The sequence below is a fragment of the Ochlerotatus camptorhynchus genome, unplaced genomic scaffold (genome assembly GCF_037179485.1).
Source record: "Ochlerotatus camptorhynchus isolate MF236.1 unplaced genomic scaffold, CSIRO-AGI_Acam_v1.1 ptg000274l, whole genome shotgun sequence".
Lineage (NCBI taxonomy): Eukaryota > Metazoa > Arthropoda > Insecta > Diptera > Culicidae > Ochlerotatus > Ochlerotatus camptorhynchus.
The window spans coordinates 3,974,002-3,988,179 of NW_027040763.1; the positions used below are offsets into that span (position 1 = coordinate 3,974,002).

At 43.5% G+C, this 14,178-nt stretch overlaps 3 protein-coding genes across 3 annotated transcripts in view; 1 reads left to right on the forward strand and 2 right to left on the reverse strand.

The window, feature by feature from the left end:
* The window catches only part of LOC135705731 (E3 ubiquitin ligase Rnf121), a 598,717-nt gene that overhangs the window by 154,598 nt on the left and 429,941 nt on the right, over nucleotides 1-14,178 (forward strand). The window lies entirely within an intron of this gene.
* LOC135705747 (ejaculatory bulb-specific protein 3-like) lies at nucleotides 257-2,835 on the reverse strand. The gene is made up of 2 exons (XM_065227596.1): nucleotides 1,615-2,835; nucleotides 257-1,561 (listed from the first exon to the last, which is right to left on the reverse strand). Exons 1-2 carry the CDS (start codon nucleotides 1,802-1,804, stop codon nucleotides 1,257-1,259), a joined length of 495 nt encoding a protein of 164 aa, XP_065083668.1. The 5' UTR covers nucleotides 1,805-2,835; the 3' UTR covers nucleotides 257-1,256.
* LOC135705687 (uncharacterized) lies at nucleotides 5,828-9,415 on the reverse strand. Its single transcript, XM_065227472.1, has 2 exons — nucleotides 9,346-9,415; nucleotides 5,828-9,313 (listed from the first exon to the last, which is right to left on the reverse strand). The coding sequence occupies exon 2, from the start codon at nucleotides 9,236-9,238 to the stop codon at nucleotides 5,843-5,845; it is 3,396 nt and encodes a 1,131-aa protein (XP_065083544.1). The 5' UTR covers nucleotides 9,239-9,313; nucleotides 9,346-9,415; the 3' UTR covers nucleotides 5,828-5,842.

Genomic DNA, 14,178 nt, shown 5'->3' on the forward strand with positions numbered 1-14,178 from the left:
CGCTGGGGATAAAACTGGCATGGCACACTGAGATCAATAAACTTAAAAATTTCATATGGCTTGACTTATGAACGACACATATGAATTTCATAAGCGTGACTTATGAATGATTTTCAGCTATAATTAGGTAGCTCTTGTACGCCCCGTAATCTAAGCGTCCATGATTCGGTTCCAGTCTGCTCCGTTTTATTTTATTTTTTTTTTGGTTTTCATAAGGCCAATTAATGAAATTCATACCGATTTCTTATGGCTAAAATTCATAAGTTATTCTTATGGAATTCTTACGTTCTTTTGCCGCAGTGCAAGGTGCTGCTTGAAAGTCCTCTAAAATCGGCTATCTTTTAAAAAGGCTTGATGATGCACATTTCAAAATTTTGAACTTCTATGTATAGGAGGGTTGCTTCAAAAGGCCTTTTTTTTTTCGAATGAAGTACTTTTAATTAACTTGAGAGTTACTGTGGGGGGTAAGAAGTCAAAAATTTTCACTGAAAACGAAACTAACTAAGAGAGTGAGCTATCAAGTTTACTAAGTTTTGAGCCACTTTTACTCATTCGTATGGAAACATTTCTATAAGCGTAGTTCACTGAGCGCATGAGTAACCTGGACTTTTAGAAATTTCTCCATACGAATGAGTAAAAGTGACTCACTCTCTGAGGAAGATTTGTTTTCAGTGCATCTTCGAACTGCAAATCGCCTTACTGTAGACAACATTCGAGGACAATGTACAAGCAATGTTCATACGGCCAACGAGAGTAGCTCAGTAACTGAGTTGAAATCGACTCAAAAGTGGAAAACTCAGAGGGAGAGTAACTTCTACTCAAATGAAAGATAAATTTATAAAAACATAGGTTTCTCAGCACTGAGCTCTTACCTTCAGTTCTCCCGATTCAAGTGATTCAATTTGACTTCACAAGGCCGGTTTAACCAGCTCAAATTTAAATTTCGTTCAATAATATTCGCAAAAACGCTAAATGTTCGTCGATTTTTCAGGAAAAACCTTTTTCGAATGTGACACTACAAGTGCGGGCGCTGCATAGATGGACGAGAACACGTGAATTCCCCTATCAAATTTAAGTGAAAATTTACAAACACAGCCTTAATCATTCTATCGCTTTTTGTAAGTGGATGTCATTGGCTGTTGCCATGCGAGATGGATGCTACAAATGGACACTTGGTTTTTTTGGATATTTATTCACCTTGCGAACGATTCACTAACTCGAAAATAAAACGAAGATAGGACCGATTTCCCACTTCTCTAACGACGACCGTCGGATGGACCTTGATCTTGTGCAGCTGCTTCCTCGGTCGACTGATCGTCGGCTGATTTCTCGGTTGCATCGCTGGTAGGCGACTCGTCCGTCGATGGGAGCTGATCACGGAAACTGGGATGGTCACTCAGATATTTGCGCCGATATTCACCCTCAGGGTCGTACATGGACTCCAGAATCTTGAAATCATCCGGTTGGTTATCGACGATGAAACGAATCACCCGGTCGGCACCGATCTTCTGCTTATCGGAACAATGTTGGCAGTCACTTTCCAACGCGTCCGGTAGTCTCTCTGTGGAGAAGTATTCAAGTAACCATGAATGGATCAAACGGAATCGATAATACCTTTCAGTTCTTTTGCATCGGGAGTGCAGGGGCCGACATTTTTCAAACAGTTGATGTAGTTGTTGAGAAGACGTTTGCTCTTGAAGATATCATCCAAGTTGACGTTGTCGTATTTAGTATCGTAACATTCGACTTTGGGAGCTAAGACAGTGCAGCACAACAACAAAATCCAACAAACCTTGGACGACATGCTAGGAGATGAGCTTCAATGTATTTAATAAACAGAACTGAAGGGCTTTACGATTCTCCAGTCGATTTTATAGTCTCAAACTTTGTGGGAAGCGATTCTCCGGGAAAATTTACATTTCGTGATCATAATCAATTTAGTGCATCGTTTGGAAGTAAGCTGCCATGCGTGCGAATCAACGATTCGCGGTGGTTTAAAATATTAATAGCACGGTTATAGAATTCGCAAGCATTTTACTACTAGAAAACAAAGTGCCACAAATTGGCTTCCATTTGAGTTTATAAAATGACTCATTCAGTCGACCAAAAAAAACGACACATCCCTCTATTCTGAAATCCAGCTGCGCCTATAGGGGATTGAAGCTGTATTGAATGATTGCTATAATGCTCATTCAAAGTTTTTTTTATTTATTAATATTCTCGTTTCTTATGGATCATCTTATCAATTTTAACGGAGCATACTTGTGGCATTCGGTAAGTATGGTAACCAACAATACAAGGAAACTGTCAAACGATCAGAACGAAATGTGAAAAGTATCAACCCACTGGAAAATGCAAACCGATTTCACCGGTTATGATAATCGATCTGATTCGTTTTGGCACTCCTCATTAAACAACACAACCAGCGAGAAAATTGCAACCTTCACACACCAAACCATCCGATTCGTTTAGTCCCCGGTGAGTCTGAAGTTGATCGTCTCTTTCCCTCCCTGTTCAGACGATGATGCCCGCAAACTACTACCCGGCGAATTCAGTAGGGTCAGTTTATGCTCTCCTCCGTTTTCCATTTCTTGATCATCATCTTCATCGTCATCCAGTAAGAGAAAAAAAAAAAACCCTTTTACGACAATCACGTGACCAATCGGCCGACTGGCTTGCCATTTGGTTATGAAGAATTACGCAATACATACAATATGAAGACCATCCCTATCTCCCTCTCAGCCACTTTGCTTTGATTGGTAAACTGGATTGCATTGGTCAGCACATTTCTGCTTATATATGGACTTCTTATTCAATACATTTTAATATATACATGCACATCATTTTTTAATTTCAGATCACACAAAATGTGGACATTGTACCTTATGCTGATTTTCCTGAGTGTAGCAACTTCCCAGCAATCGCTTGGATTTGGTTACGAAGTCTTACTTACCAATTTAGAACACTTGCGAAACGAACAGAACAATGCTGGTGAAAAAATAGCTCAAAACATCACATTGTCTTTAAACAGAATTATCGGTACAGTTGAAAACCGGTAAACCTTGCACGCGCGAAAATCGATTTTACCCTTGTTTTGTTCTGTCGGTCATAGTGCGCTGTATTCGCACAACGGTGCGCTATAATGCGCACTATGTCCGATGATATGTTGAATCTACAGAACAAGTCCCGTGTGGGATTTTCCGGTGTTCAACTTGACCGACAATAAAAGAATCATAAATTTAAAAGATGAAACGGAATATTAAAGTTTACCATTCATATCAGGTCTACCAGCCTGTCCGGATATTACCAAAGTTAACGGAGTCTACAATATTCGACCCCACCTATCAACCATAGCCCCATTTCCCGTGTATTGCGAGTATGGTACGACGTATGGCGACGGTTGGATTGTAGTGCATCGCCGCTTCAACGGGAACATAAATTTCGACCGAACCTGGACCCAGTACCGAAATGGGTTCGGCTCACTGCAGGGCGAATTTTGGCTAGGGTTGGAAAAGATGCATCAGATAACGCGCAGTGGCAACTATCAAGCGCGGGTCGTCCTAAATGGCGAGAACGGAACAGTCTACGACGCCGAATACCGCCAGTTCACTATCGGTAGCGAGTTTGAGAGTTATATACTTAAGTTCGGATCATATGTCACAGGCTCGGCAGGTGATGCACTGAAAGTACATAGTGGATGTAAATTCTCCTCGACGAATACATGCGCGCAATTATACACGAGCGGTTGGTGGTACTTGAGCTGTCATAACGGGTATGTATTATGGTGGTGGTTCAAATTACACAGTGTTACAAATAAAATATAAATTGAACGAACTTTTCAAGTAGTTTGCCCCGTAACGTGGGTAGATCACCTTTTCGTGGTACGTTACGGGACGTAAGATCTACCACCGATTCCTAGTCCCGACTACTTCAAACTAGGGGAACAGGATTTTTCAGTAATCAAAGAAACACATCTTAGTCCTAGTTACTTTTAATGCCTTGTTGATAGTGACAAAACTCGGCTTTGTCCACCGAGGATGATCTTGAAACAAGGAAAAAATGAGTTAGTTAGTCTTCATCTATGTGATTCCTAATCTTCTATTCGTTGTTCCCCAGTTTGAAGTGGTTAAGACTAGGGTTCTGATGCATAGTCATTATCGGTGTCATTCCTTAATTTTGTTGCTAAGAAATCCAATTTTGACTGACAAAAGGGCGCGCCTTTGGAGGGTATTCCAACACTCCGAAGGGTATAAATAGCGGTACCTTTCAATTAGAGTCGGATCCATGCGATAAATGCAAGAATGACAACAGTAAAAATAAATCGAAAACTTCATCATTTCTCAAATTAATACTTATTGTTAAAAAACCAATTTTGGCTACTATCAAGAGTAAATCAATAATTTCACAACCTTTTTTTATTTTTTAACGGTTTAGGAAAGCAAAACGTCAGTACTTTTAAAATATATGCACATTAATGGCAATTTTACTGAAATTTGTTGAGATTTTTTTATTATAACATTTCATTTTTATACAATAAAAATAGCATTTTTTTTTTTTTGCTTAAGATGTCATTAAGAAGACTAGAACATAATTATCTCCCCTCGTTATATAATGTTACTGGTTTTCCATGCAATTCTGAGGCTTTGTTCAAAATTTGAGCCAAATCGGTCAAATATTTCAACTGTGTTGGGGACATAATACCACCGCGACCATTACTTTGGTCTTTTTTTATTGATGCCATAACGTAATGGTAAGCCAATAATATTTGAGTAACTACCATTATTTTTGTAGGAAATTATCCCAACATTCCTTATGAAATTTATTACCTTACACAGTGGGACGAATTCAAAAACAGTGGGACATGGCTATTTGCGACGAAACTATTGAGTATAGCTTTTTGTTGTTTTCTAGAATAATTCTTTATTTTTGAAGTACTTTATTTAAGTAGTGGTAAATTTTGGTTAGGGAGGGTATACACTCAGATAATAAAAATAACTTTTTTATGTCTTGTTAAATTTGATGAACACCTATGGAAACTGTTGGTTTTCGGACCAACGGTACTGCAAGGGTTATTTCCAAAATAATAATCACCGCAATGAAACACAGAATGTGGGTGTTGTTAAACGGTTGATTATAATTTTCCTGATGGGGAACAAGGTTGTACATGAATTCTGTTAGTTGTATATAATTCAATAGTGTGTCTGAATTCATATTTTAACATGTTTCTATGTTGGTTATTGCATAAGTGGGTGTAAATGTATGTCTGTACAATAAGTTGACCGAAAACTTGACTTACGTTTAGTCCCTTACTTTCAGTCCCTGTCTAGTCGGATAGTGTATTTTCGCTGGAGTCGCTGTTTACAATTAGAATATAATCAATTTTTAGCATTAGTTTAACTGAATTTGCCTTACCGTGATTGTGCAGTTTAGCAGATAAGTTTAGGTTAGGCTCGAAATAGGTGGGAACGACGCAATGCAATGCTAGATGTTACATATTTCATTAATTTCAATAACAATAATTCAATGCAGTATAATTACCTAGTATTACGTCAGCAAACACTAATCGTAAGCTCCTTTAGGTTAACACACTAATTTAAGTTAAATGTTAATAGTAACTTAGAGTAAGATTTCTCTGCACACTCTGTTTTTTGATATTGTGTTTTATGTTTTGTTGTTTTTCCTTATCCTACTCACCCTTTGACAGCCGTTGACGTTACCTGTCATGCCGCTTTCCGACCGTCTGTTGTATGTGTATGCGTGGTGCAAGGTTTATGCAACATCAGGTGGGCTGGCAGCGAGGGGCTCGCCAACAATCCCCCGGGTACGTCAACCCCCTGGTCGACTACATCTCGTCGCGTCTGATGTCCAATACGGCTAGCTTAACCACCGGTCGTTCGTATACACCAGTGGCGGTTCGAATTGTCGCCGATCTCACCTCTCCATCTCGTCCGGGGCGTGTCGCAATCACTCTTCCTTTGGGCCAACAGTTGCGAGGATGGTTAGGGTCCACTATGACGACTACGTCGCCGATTTTTACCGGTAGCATACTGGAAGCGTACCATTTAGTCCTACGCGTAATCTCCGGTAGGTACTCAGCTACCCAACGTCTCCAGAACTGGTTGGCGATGATTTGCGAAGCACGCCAACACTGACGCACTGCGGCACCGCTATCATCAAGTGTGGTGAGCGGTTTGGCTCCGTTTGAGCTTCCCAGAAGGATGTGATTGGGTGTGAGAGCTGGGGCGGCGTTGTCTTCGATCGGAACATGCGTAAGTGGTCTCGAGTTCAGTGTGTTCTCGATCTCGGCTAATGCGTTGCGCAATACTTCGTCCGATGGACGTCGAGGCAAGTTTAGAGACTTGAGGCTGGTCTTCACACTGCGGATCAGGCGCTCCCAGCTCCCACCCATGTGTGGTGACGATGGTGGATTAAAGGACCAGGTAGTTTCGGAGCTGACGAACTCCTTCATCATTGCTTCATGATCGAGCTCTCGTACCACCCGACCTAGCTCATTGTTTGCGCCCACAAAGTTGGTTCCACGGTCGCAGTATATGTAGCGTGGAACTCCGCGACGGGCAATCAGATTGCGGATGGCCATCACGCATGAATCTGTACTGAGAGAGTGTGCGACTTCAATGTACACTGCTCGCGTGGTCATGCAAGTGGCTAGCATTCCCCACCGTTTTTCAACCCTCCTGCCAACAGTGACCTCCATGGGACCGAAGTAGTCGATTCCTACGTGGGTGAATGGTCGAGAATGCGCTGCTAATCTTGCCTCAGGGAGGTCAGCCATAATCGGAGGATTCGGCACAGCTCGATCGTTTTTACAACGCTGGCAGTTTCTTCTGACCTTGGCACAGCAAACGCGGATTCGTGGAATGGAGTACTTCTGTCTCAGCTCGTTGACTACGGTTTCTTGGTTGAGGTGGTGGTATTTGACATGATAGTGGGTGATGATCAATGTGGTCACGTGGTGGTCACGGGGTAAAATTATCGGGTTCTTCGCTTCGTCGGTGATGAAGCGGCAGCAAGATGTGCGTCCGCGCATACGCAAGATCCCGCTATCGTCGATGAACGGAGATGATTTGAACAGCGGGCTGCTTCGTGGTAACGGCTTTCCTTGAAATATGGCAGCAATCTCCTCAGCGAAAGTATCCTGTTGGGCTTGGCGTATAACACTCTCTTCAGCTGCACGTATCTCCTCCATATACAGTGGACCAGTGCGACTAGGTTGATGCATGATCCTACGGCGACAGTTGGTCAGGAAGCGGAAGAGGAGTCCGACTACGTTGACTAGATGTTTCCAGCTGGAATAATCGGTAACGCATAGCGCCGGTGACGATGTCGAGACGTGTGCGACTAGATGGGATCGCAGTTCTTCTTGCGTTGACTTGTTCACATTCGTTTGCTGTGGCCAGTCAGCTTCACTCCGCCAGAGAAATTTGGGACCGTTGAACCACCTGCTACCAACACTCAAGTCCGGTCGCCCCTGCCACTTCGTGGCGTCGTCTGCAACATTTTCTTTCGTTGGTACCCAGCGCCACTCAGTTGCTTCCGTAGTATCGAGGAGCTCACTAACTCGGTGCGCCACGAACGGTGTGAACCTACGGTGGTCCGAGTTGATCCAACACAGTACATCTCGGGAATCGGTCCACCAGCAGCGTCGTGCTACTCTGATGGTCAAGGATTCTGCGATGGTTTGTGCTAGCCTTGCACCGAGAACTGCGGCTTGCAGCTCCAGCCTGGGGATCGACTGAAATTTCAAAGGAGCGACTCGGGATTTTGCTGCCACGAGAGTACATTCCACCTCTTTGCCGTCGGAGAATCGAAGATACGAAACGGCAGCGAATCCATTTTCACTGGCGTCGACAAACGTATGCAGCTCTGTTACGCGATCGGAGAACTCCTGAGCGTGATAACATCGAGGTATTTGTACGCTTTCGACTTCAGGTAGCACACGCAACCAGGTTTGCCACTTCAAAAACAATTCGTCGTTAATCTCCTCATCCCATTGGGCTCCTGAGCGCCATATTTCCTGCAGTATGACCTTCAGGTAGATGAGAAAGTGAGCAATCAAACCAAGAGGATCGAAGATTGACATGAGTACCCTCAGTACTTCGCGCTTCGTGGGACGTCGTTGTCCTTCCAGCAGCGCTTTGTCGTAGCGAGTCCATCCTACCTTGAACGTGAACGTATCCTTATCAGTGCACCACCACAATCCTAGCACTTTTTCCGTAGCCACTTCTGCCGTCAGGTCCAGATTCTTTACCTTCGCGTCATCTTCTCCCAGTGACTTCAGAACCGCAGGGGAATTACATATCCAGTTGCGGATCTCGAATCCGCCTTGGGAGTGGACGTACTTGACTTGGTTGGCTAAATGAACAGCTTCCTTTTCCGTGCTTACACTCACCAGCATGTCATCCACGTAGTGCCGTTTGATGATGGCGTCGACTGCTTGTGGATACTTCCCAACAAACCGCTCCGCATTCAGATTCTTAACGAACTGTGCGCTGCTGGGTGAGCAGCACGCACCGAAGGTCATGACGCACATTTCGAACACGACGACTTTCCCAGATTCGTCTGTCCAAAAGAACCGTTGACATGGCCAATCCTGTTCCCGGATCTTCACCTGGTGGAACATCTCGCGTAAATCACCGGTTAGCCCTATCGAGTGTTCTCGAAATTGCAGGAGAATGAAGCAGAGCGAGCACAATTGGTCAGGGCCCTTCATCAGAGCGGAATTCAGTGATACTCCGAAGATCTTTGCAGCTGCATCCCACACTATTCGCACTTTCCCGGGCTTGTTCGGATTAAACACCGGAAATACCGGTAGGTACCAGGCACGTGAAACAGGTCGATCTTCTTCTTCCTTGGTCAGCTGTCGTATGTATCCTTTCGAAAGATATTCTGCAATTTTCTGGTTCAGGGCTTTGGCCAGATCGGGATCCTTCCTCATGCGCTTCTCCAGCAAGCTATGCCGGCGTAATGCCATTGGCCGACTGTCGGGTAGACGGATGTCGTCGTAACGCCAAAGTAATCCTGTTTCGTACCGGTCACCTTTGAGACTGGTTAGCGATTCCAGCATTCTACAGCTTCGTTGATCCTCGGAGGACAGCAGCGCTTCACTCGATTTCATCACACCAAGACTGTCGAGGGCGAAATATTCCTTCATGGCTTGGTGCAGATCTTCGTCCGAATGGTCGTCACGTGACCCCACGTGAAACGAGTAGTGTACCATGTTCGGCGCATTTTCGCCGTCGCTTCCACCACACACGGTCCACCCCAATCGCGTCTTGATGGCAATTGGTTGTTCCTGCTTTCCTTCTCGGCTCCGCAGTACGAGACTAACGTTTGCGTGCTTCAGGCCGATCAGAATTCGTGGTCGGGCGTCTTCGTATGACTCGATGGGTAGGCCACGCAGATACGGATACTGTTCCTTCATGCTTCCTGCGTCTAGGGATTGCCGTGGCAACTGAAGCTCTTTCACCGTTCGCACTTCATTTAGTTTGAACATCTTTGCTCCGTCGAACTTGCCCGCAATCGAAACGGTAGTGATTTAGGAGTCTCTCTCGCAACGCTCAGTGCCACCGGTCCAGCGAAGATACAGTGGGCTTTCCACTCCATCCAATTCGAGCTTGTCAGCTAGGTCTTGGTCCATGAGGGTAAGCTTTGAACCTTCGTCCAAGAATGCGAACGTCTGCACGTACCCGCTCTTTCCGTGCAGTGTGACTGGGATGTAACGGAATAGAGAAGTGCTGGAGCTAGAGCGGTGAGTGTTGCACTCATGTCTTGATGAGCTCACATCCTGTCGATCTGGCTGACTTTCGTCGGTGATCGGGTCCGCATCCTTCTTGCTCTGATTCTCGTTGTGAAGTAGTGCGTGATGCTTCCGCGTACAACCATCCTTTCCGCACGCCTGGGCCTTACAACCACCGTTATGTTTCCCCAGACAGCGACGACACAGACTGAAGTCGTGAACCACAGCCCACCGGGAATCTCTCGATAACTCCAAGAACTGTTTGCATTTTTCAATTGCTTTGCAACTGGACTTGCAAACCGGGCACTCGTTGTTCGAATGTTTTTGAACAGTCTCCTTCCACGAATGCGATTCTGGAGCATTCGAGTCCAAATGCGCGTTAAGGAAGCCGCTGCCCTTCTTGGTGGGCCGTGGCTCGTTCCGCGAGGGCTTGGGATCTTGAATTCCAGGGATGGTCACCATACTAGCTGCTTCTGCTAGGGAATAGATCCAGTTTCCGAAGTTCGCCAGGTTGGCCCTAGGAAGCGTTTGGCGATACCTGGCCCAGTCCAGTTTGATGGACGGTGGCAATCTGCAGACGAGTTGATGCAACAGCGACACGTTATACATGTGCTCCTCCAACTCGCACGCGTCCACGATGGCGCAAAAGTTTTGAACTTCAACGGCAAAATCCATTATCGTTTCGAGTTTGTCTTCTCTTAACGCCGGCAGGGCTGTAATTTTTGCAATCAGCGAGTGGACAATGGCTTCTGGCTGCCCAAATCTCATCCGTAGCGTAGCGATGACTTGGTTCATGTTCGACGGGTGCATCAAGCGACTCTTCACTGCATCGTATGCCTTTCCTGTTAGGCTTTTCTGTAGCCGGATTGCGTTTTCTGCGTCTGTGAACCCACACATGGCTGTTGAGTTGGTAAAGGCCGAGAAAAATATAGGCCACTCCTCTGGATTCCCTGAAAAGCTTGGCAGGTCTTTCGATAATGCCTGACGCGCCGCCAGCTGTCTCTTGGTGAGTGGACATGGATCGTCAAAGTCTTCCTCAAATCGTGGTTGTCCTCTGGAACATTGTAGACGCGACAGAGTACGCTCGGGGACGTACTGATGTCCTTCCGCGCTTGATATTGGAACGTGTTGACATGTAAGATCCTGTTGGCCACGCATCGAAGAATACACAGCCCTATCGGCCACTCTGCGTTGTTGATTGCAGACTGCCACAGGCGTACTCGCTGGTCCCGTTGCACCACTGGACATTTCTCTCATCGAAAAGGTTCGTCCAATGGTACTTTGATCCTGTCTCAGTGGAATTGAATGCTCTCTCGGTGCTGCTAACAGATTCATGCCTACTAACGTTCCTGGATTCTGCGTTGAGTACCGCTGTGGATCGAAGACATCTGCGTCCGGGTTCAACATACCACCTTCTTGTCGACGTGTGTTGTTGACACTCACCCAGTCTCGTACTCTGCTCATGCTAGAACTAGTCGTTGAACTCCTCCCGCTGGCTGCTTCCTGCAAAAGTGCGTACTTTTTCTCAAGAAACTGCTTCGCCAACTTTTCTTCCTCCTCTAGCTGCTGCATTTGTAGCTTCAAAAGGGTCCTGGACGATCTACGGGATGACGACGACTGGATGCTCGATGCCACACTTTCGTCAGCTTTCTTGCTTTCGGAACGTTGTTGCTCCTTGCTGTCCGACTTCTCATGCTCCTGTATCTCCGTGCTATCATTTGCGACACCGGTTGGTTGAAGTCGTTTGCTGGAAGTAGATCCCGTTCGCTGTGCCCATTTTGCCGTAACGCACTTTGGACATCTCCAACTATGGTCTGCTACCTCCTCCGTAACTCCAACACAGCCAAAGTGATGCCACTTGTCACACTTATCACACTGAACCATCTCGTCAGTATCTGCACCTTTGCAGGATTTGCAAGTCCTACCAGCCAAGGTTTGATCCTCCACTGTAGCTTCCGTGACCACTATTGACACATCTACCCTTTCAGCCAGTTCCTCCGAGTTTACTTTCGACGTTTTGCCCTTACATGAAACCTTTCCTCTCTTACCGGAACCATTACCATCGCGACTCGACATTTCCGACATAAACGAAAATTATAAGATGTTGGTTTTCGGACCAACGGTACTGCAAGGGTTATTTCCAAAATAATAATCACCGCAATGAAACACAGAATGTGGGTGTTGTTAAACGGTTGATTATAATTTTCCTGATGGGGAACAAGGTTGTACATGAATTCTGTTAGTTGTATATAATTCAATAGTGTGTCTGAATTCATATTTTAACATGTTTCTATGTTGGTTATTGCATAAGTGGGTGTAAATGTATGTCTGTACAATAAGTTGACCGAAAACTTGACTTACGTTTAGTCCCTTACTTTCAGTCCCTGTCTAGTCGGATAGTGTATTTTCGCTGGAGTCGCTGTTTACAATTAGAATATAATCAATTTTTAGCATTAGTTTAACTGAATTTGCCTTACCGTGATTGTGCAGTTTAGCAGATAAGTTTAGGTTAGGCTCGAAATAGGTGGGAACGACGCAATGCAATGCTAGATGTTACATATTTCATTAATTTCAATAACAATAATTCAATGCAGTATAATTACCTAGTATTACGTCAGCAAACACTAATCGTAAGCTCCTTTAGGTTAACACACTAATTTAAGTTAAATGTTAATAGTAACTTAGAGTAAGATTTCTCTGCACACTCTGTTTTTTGATATTGTGTTTTATGTTTTGTTGTTTTTCCTTATCCTACTCACCCTTTGACAGCCGTTGACGTTACCTGTCATGCCGCTTTCCGACCGTCTGTTGTATGTGTATGCGTGGTGCAAGGTTTATGCAACATCAGGTGCGCTGGCAGCGAGGGGCTCGCCAACAGAAACATTGAAGATAAAGTCTTTTTAAGAAACTCTGTCCAACGTTTAAATTTTCTATCTCTCAAGTGGACGAAGTTATAGAGTGAAAATGGACTACAAACGGTAGTACCCTCTTAAAAAACGTTTTTTCACCATAACTTTTTTCTTTGAACTTTCTCGTTTTTTTTTTTAATTTTCTACAAAGTTGTAAGTGCTTAAAAAATGCACATTTTTGCAGAAGACAGTAAATCGCTATCTCTTTGTTGAAAGGATTAACGCCAGTTTTTTCAATTTTTTTACACTATCTTTAAGGGGGTGTACCTTGCAGGTTAGCAGTTATTAGCAGCTAATGAAAACGTCATTTTATTCAGCAGCTTATACCCTACTGTTTCACATATAATTCAAGGGGATGCTTAATAAATTTTCAAAAAATATACCTCAATGTTTTGTTAGGTTTTGCTGTTTTTTTCAAGTATGTACATACATGAAGAAGAAAAAACGGGTTGCTTACTGTTAATTATAACAAAAGAAATCATTATGGTGAACATTTGCACTAGCTATCAATATGAAATGGCTATACAGCAGGTGGTAACACATTTATTTGAACTTATTTACGTTTAATCCCGTAATTGATGTTGGAACTAACGAATCCTGGAATTTTCCTGATTCACAGTGCAGACATTATAAGAGCTTCTATTCTTCCTGTTGGTACTCTATCAGAAGAACTTCAAGAATGCCGAACTAAGGACATCAAAAACTTTCGAGAACATCGGGCAAGGAAATGTTCACGGTACAGATTTGTGCTTTTTGATATTTTCTAATCATGTTATTCCATTTAAGCTTTATGTTTTTTTTTGTTGTATTCAACAGTGTAGCCACAAATCAAGACATTTTAAGCCAACTGATGGTGTCTTCAGACCCATTGATTTCATCAATGCGAAAGATTCCAAGAAGGAAAAGCATTCCATTCAGAGGAGATGCATTGAAGTTTTTGAAAGAACCGAGTATTTTAAAGATCGAGATGACATGTTCATCCAGAGATGAAGATTGGGAGGAGAACGATCAACTGTAATAAAAATTGTAACCAAACAATAATCAAAAGAGTTTGAATAAATGTTTTATCACCTGCTTAATTGCCGTTTACTTTTGATAGCTAGTGCAAATATTCATCATAATTATTTCTTTTGTCATAATTAACAGTAAGCAATACGTTTTTTTGTCTTCATGTCTTGGAAAAATCTTCATGAAAACAGCAAAACGTAGCAAAACATTGAGGTACATGTTTTGAAAAATTATTAAGCATCCCCCTATAGATTGTATATGAAACAGTAGGATATAAGTTGCTGAATGAAATGACGTTGTCATTAGCTGATAATACCTGCTAACCTGCAAGGTACACCCCCTTAAAGATAGTGTAAAAAAATAGTAAAACCTGGCGTAAATCCTTTCAACAAAGAGATAGCGATTTACTGTCTTCTGCAAAAATGTGCATTTTTTAGGCATTTACAACTTTGTACAATATTTAAAACACCAGAAAATTCAAAGAAAAAAGTTATGGTGAAAAAA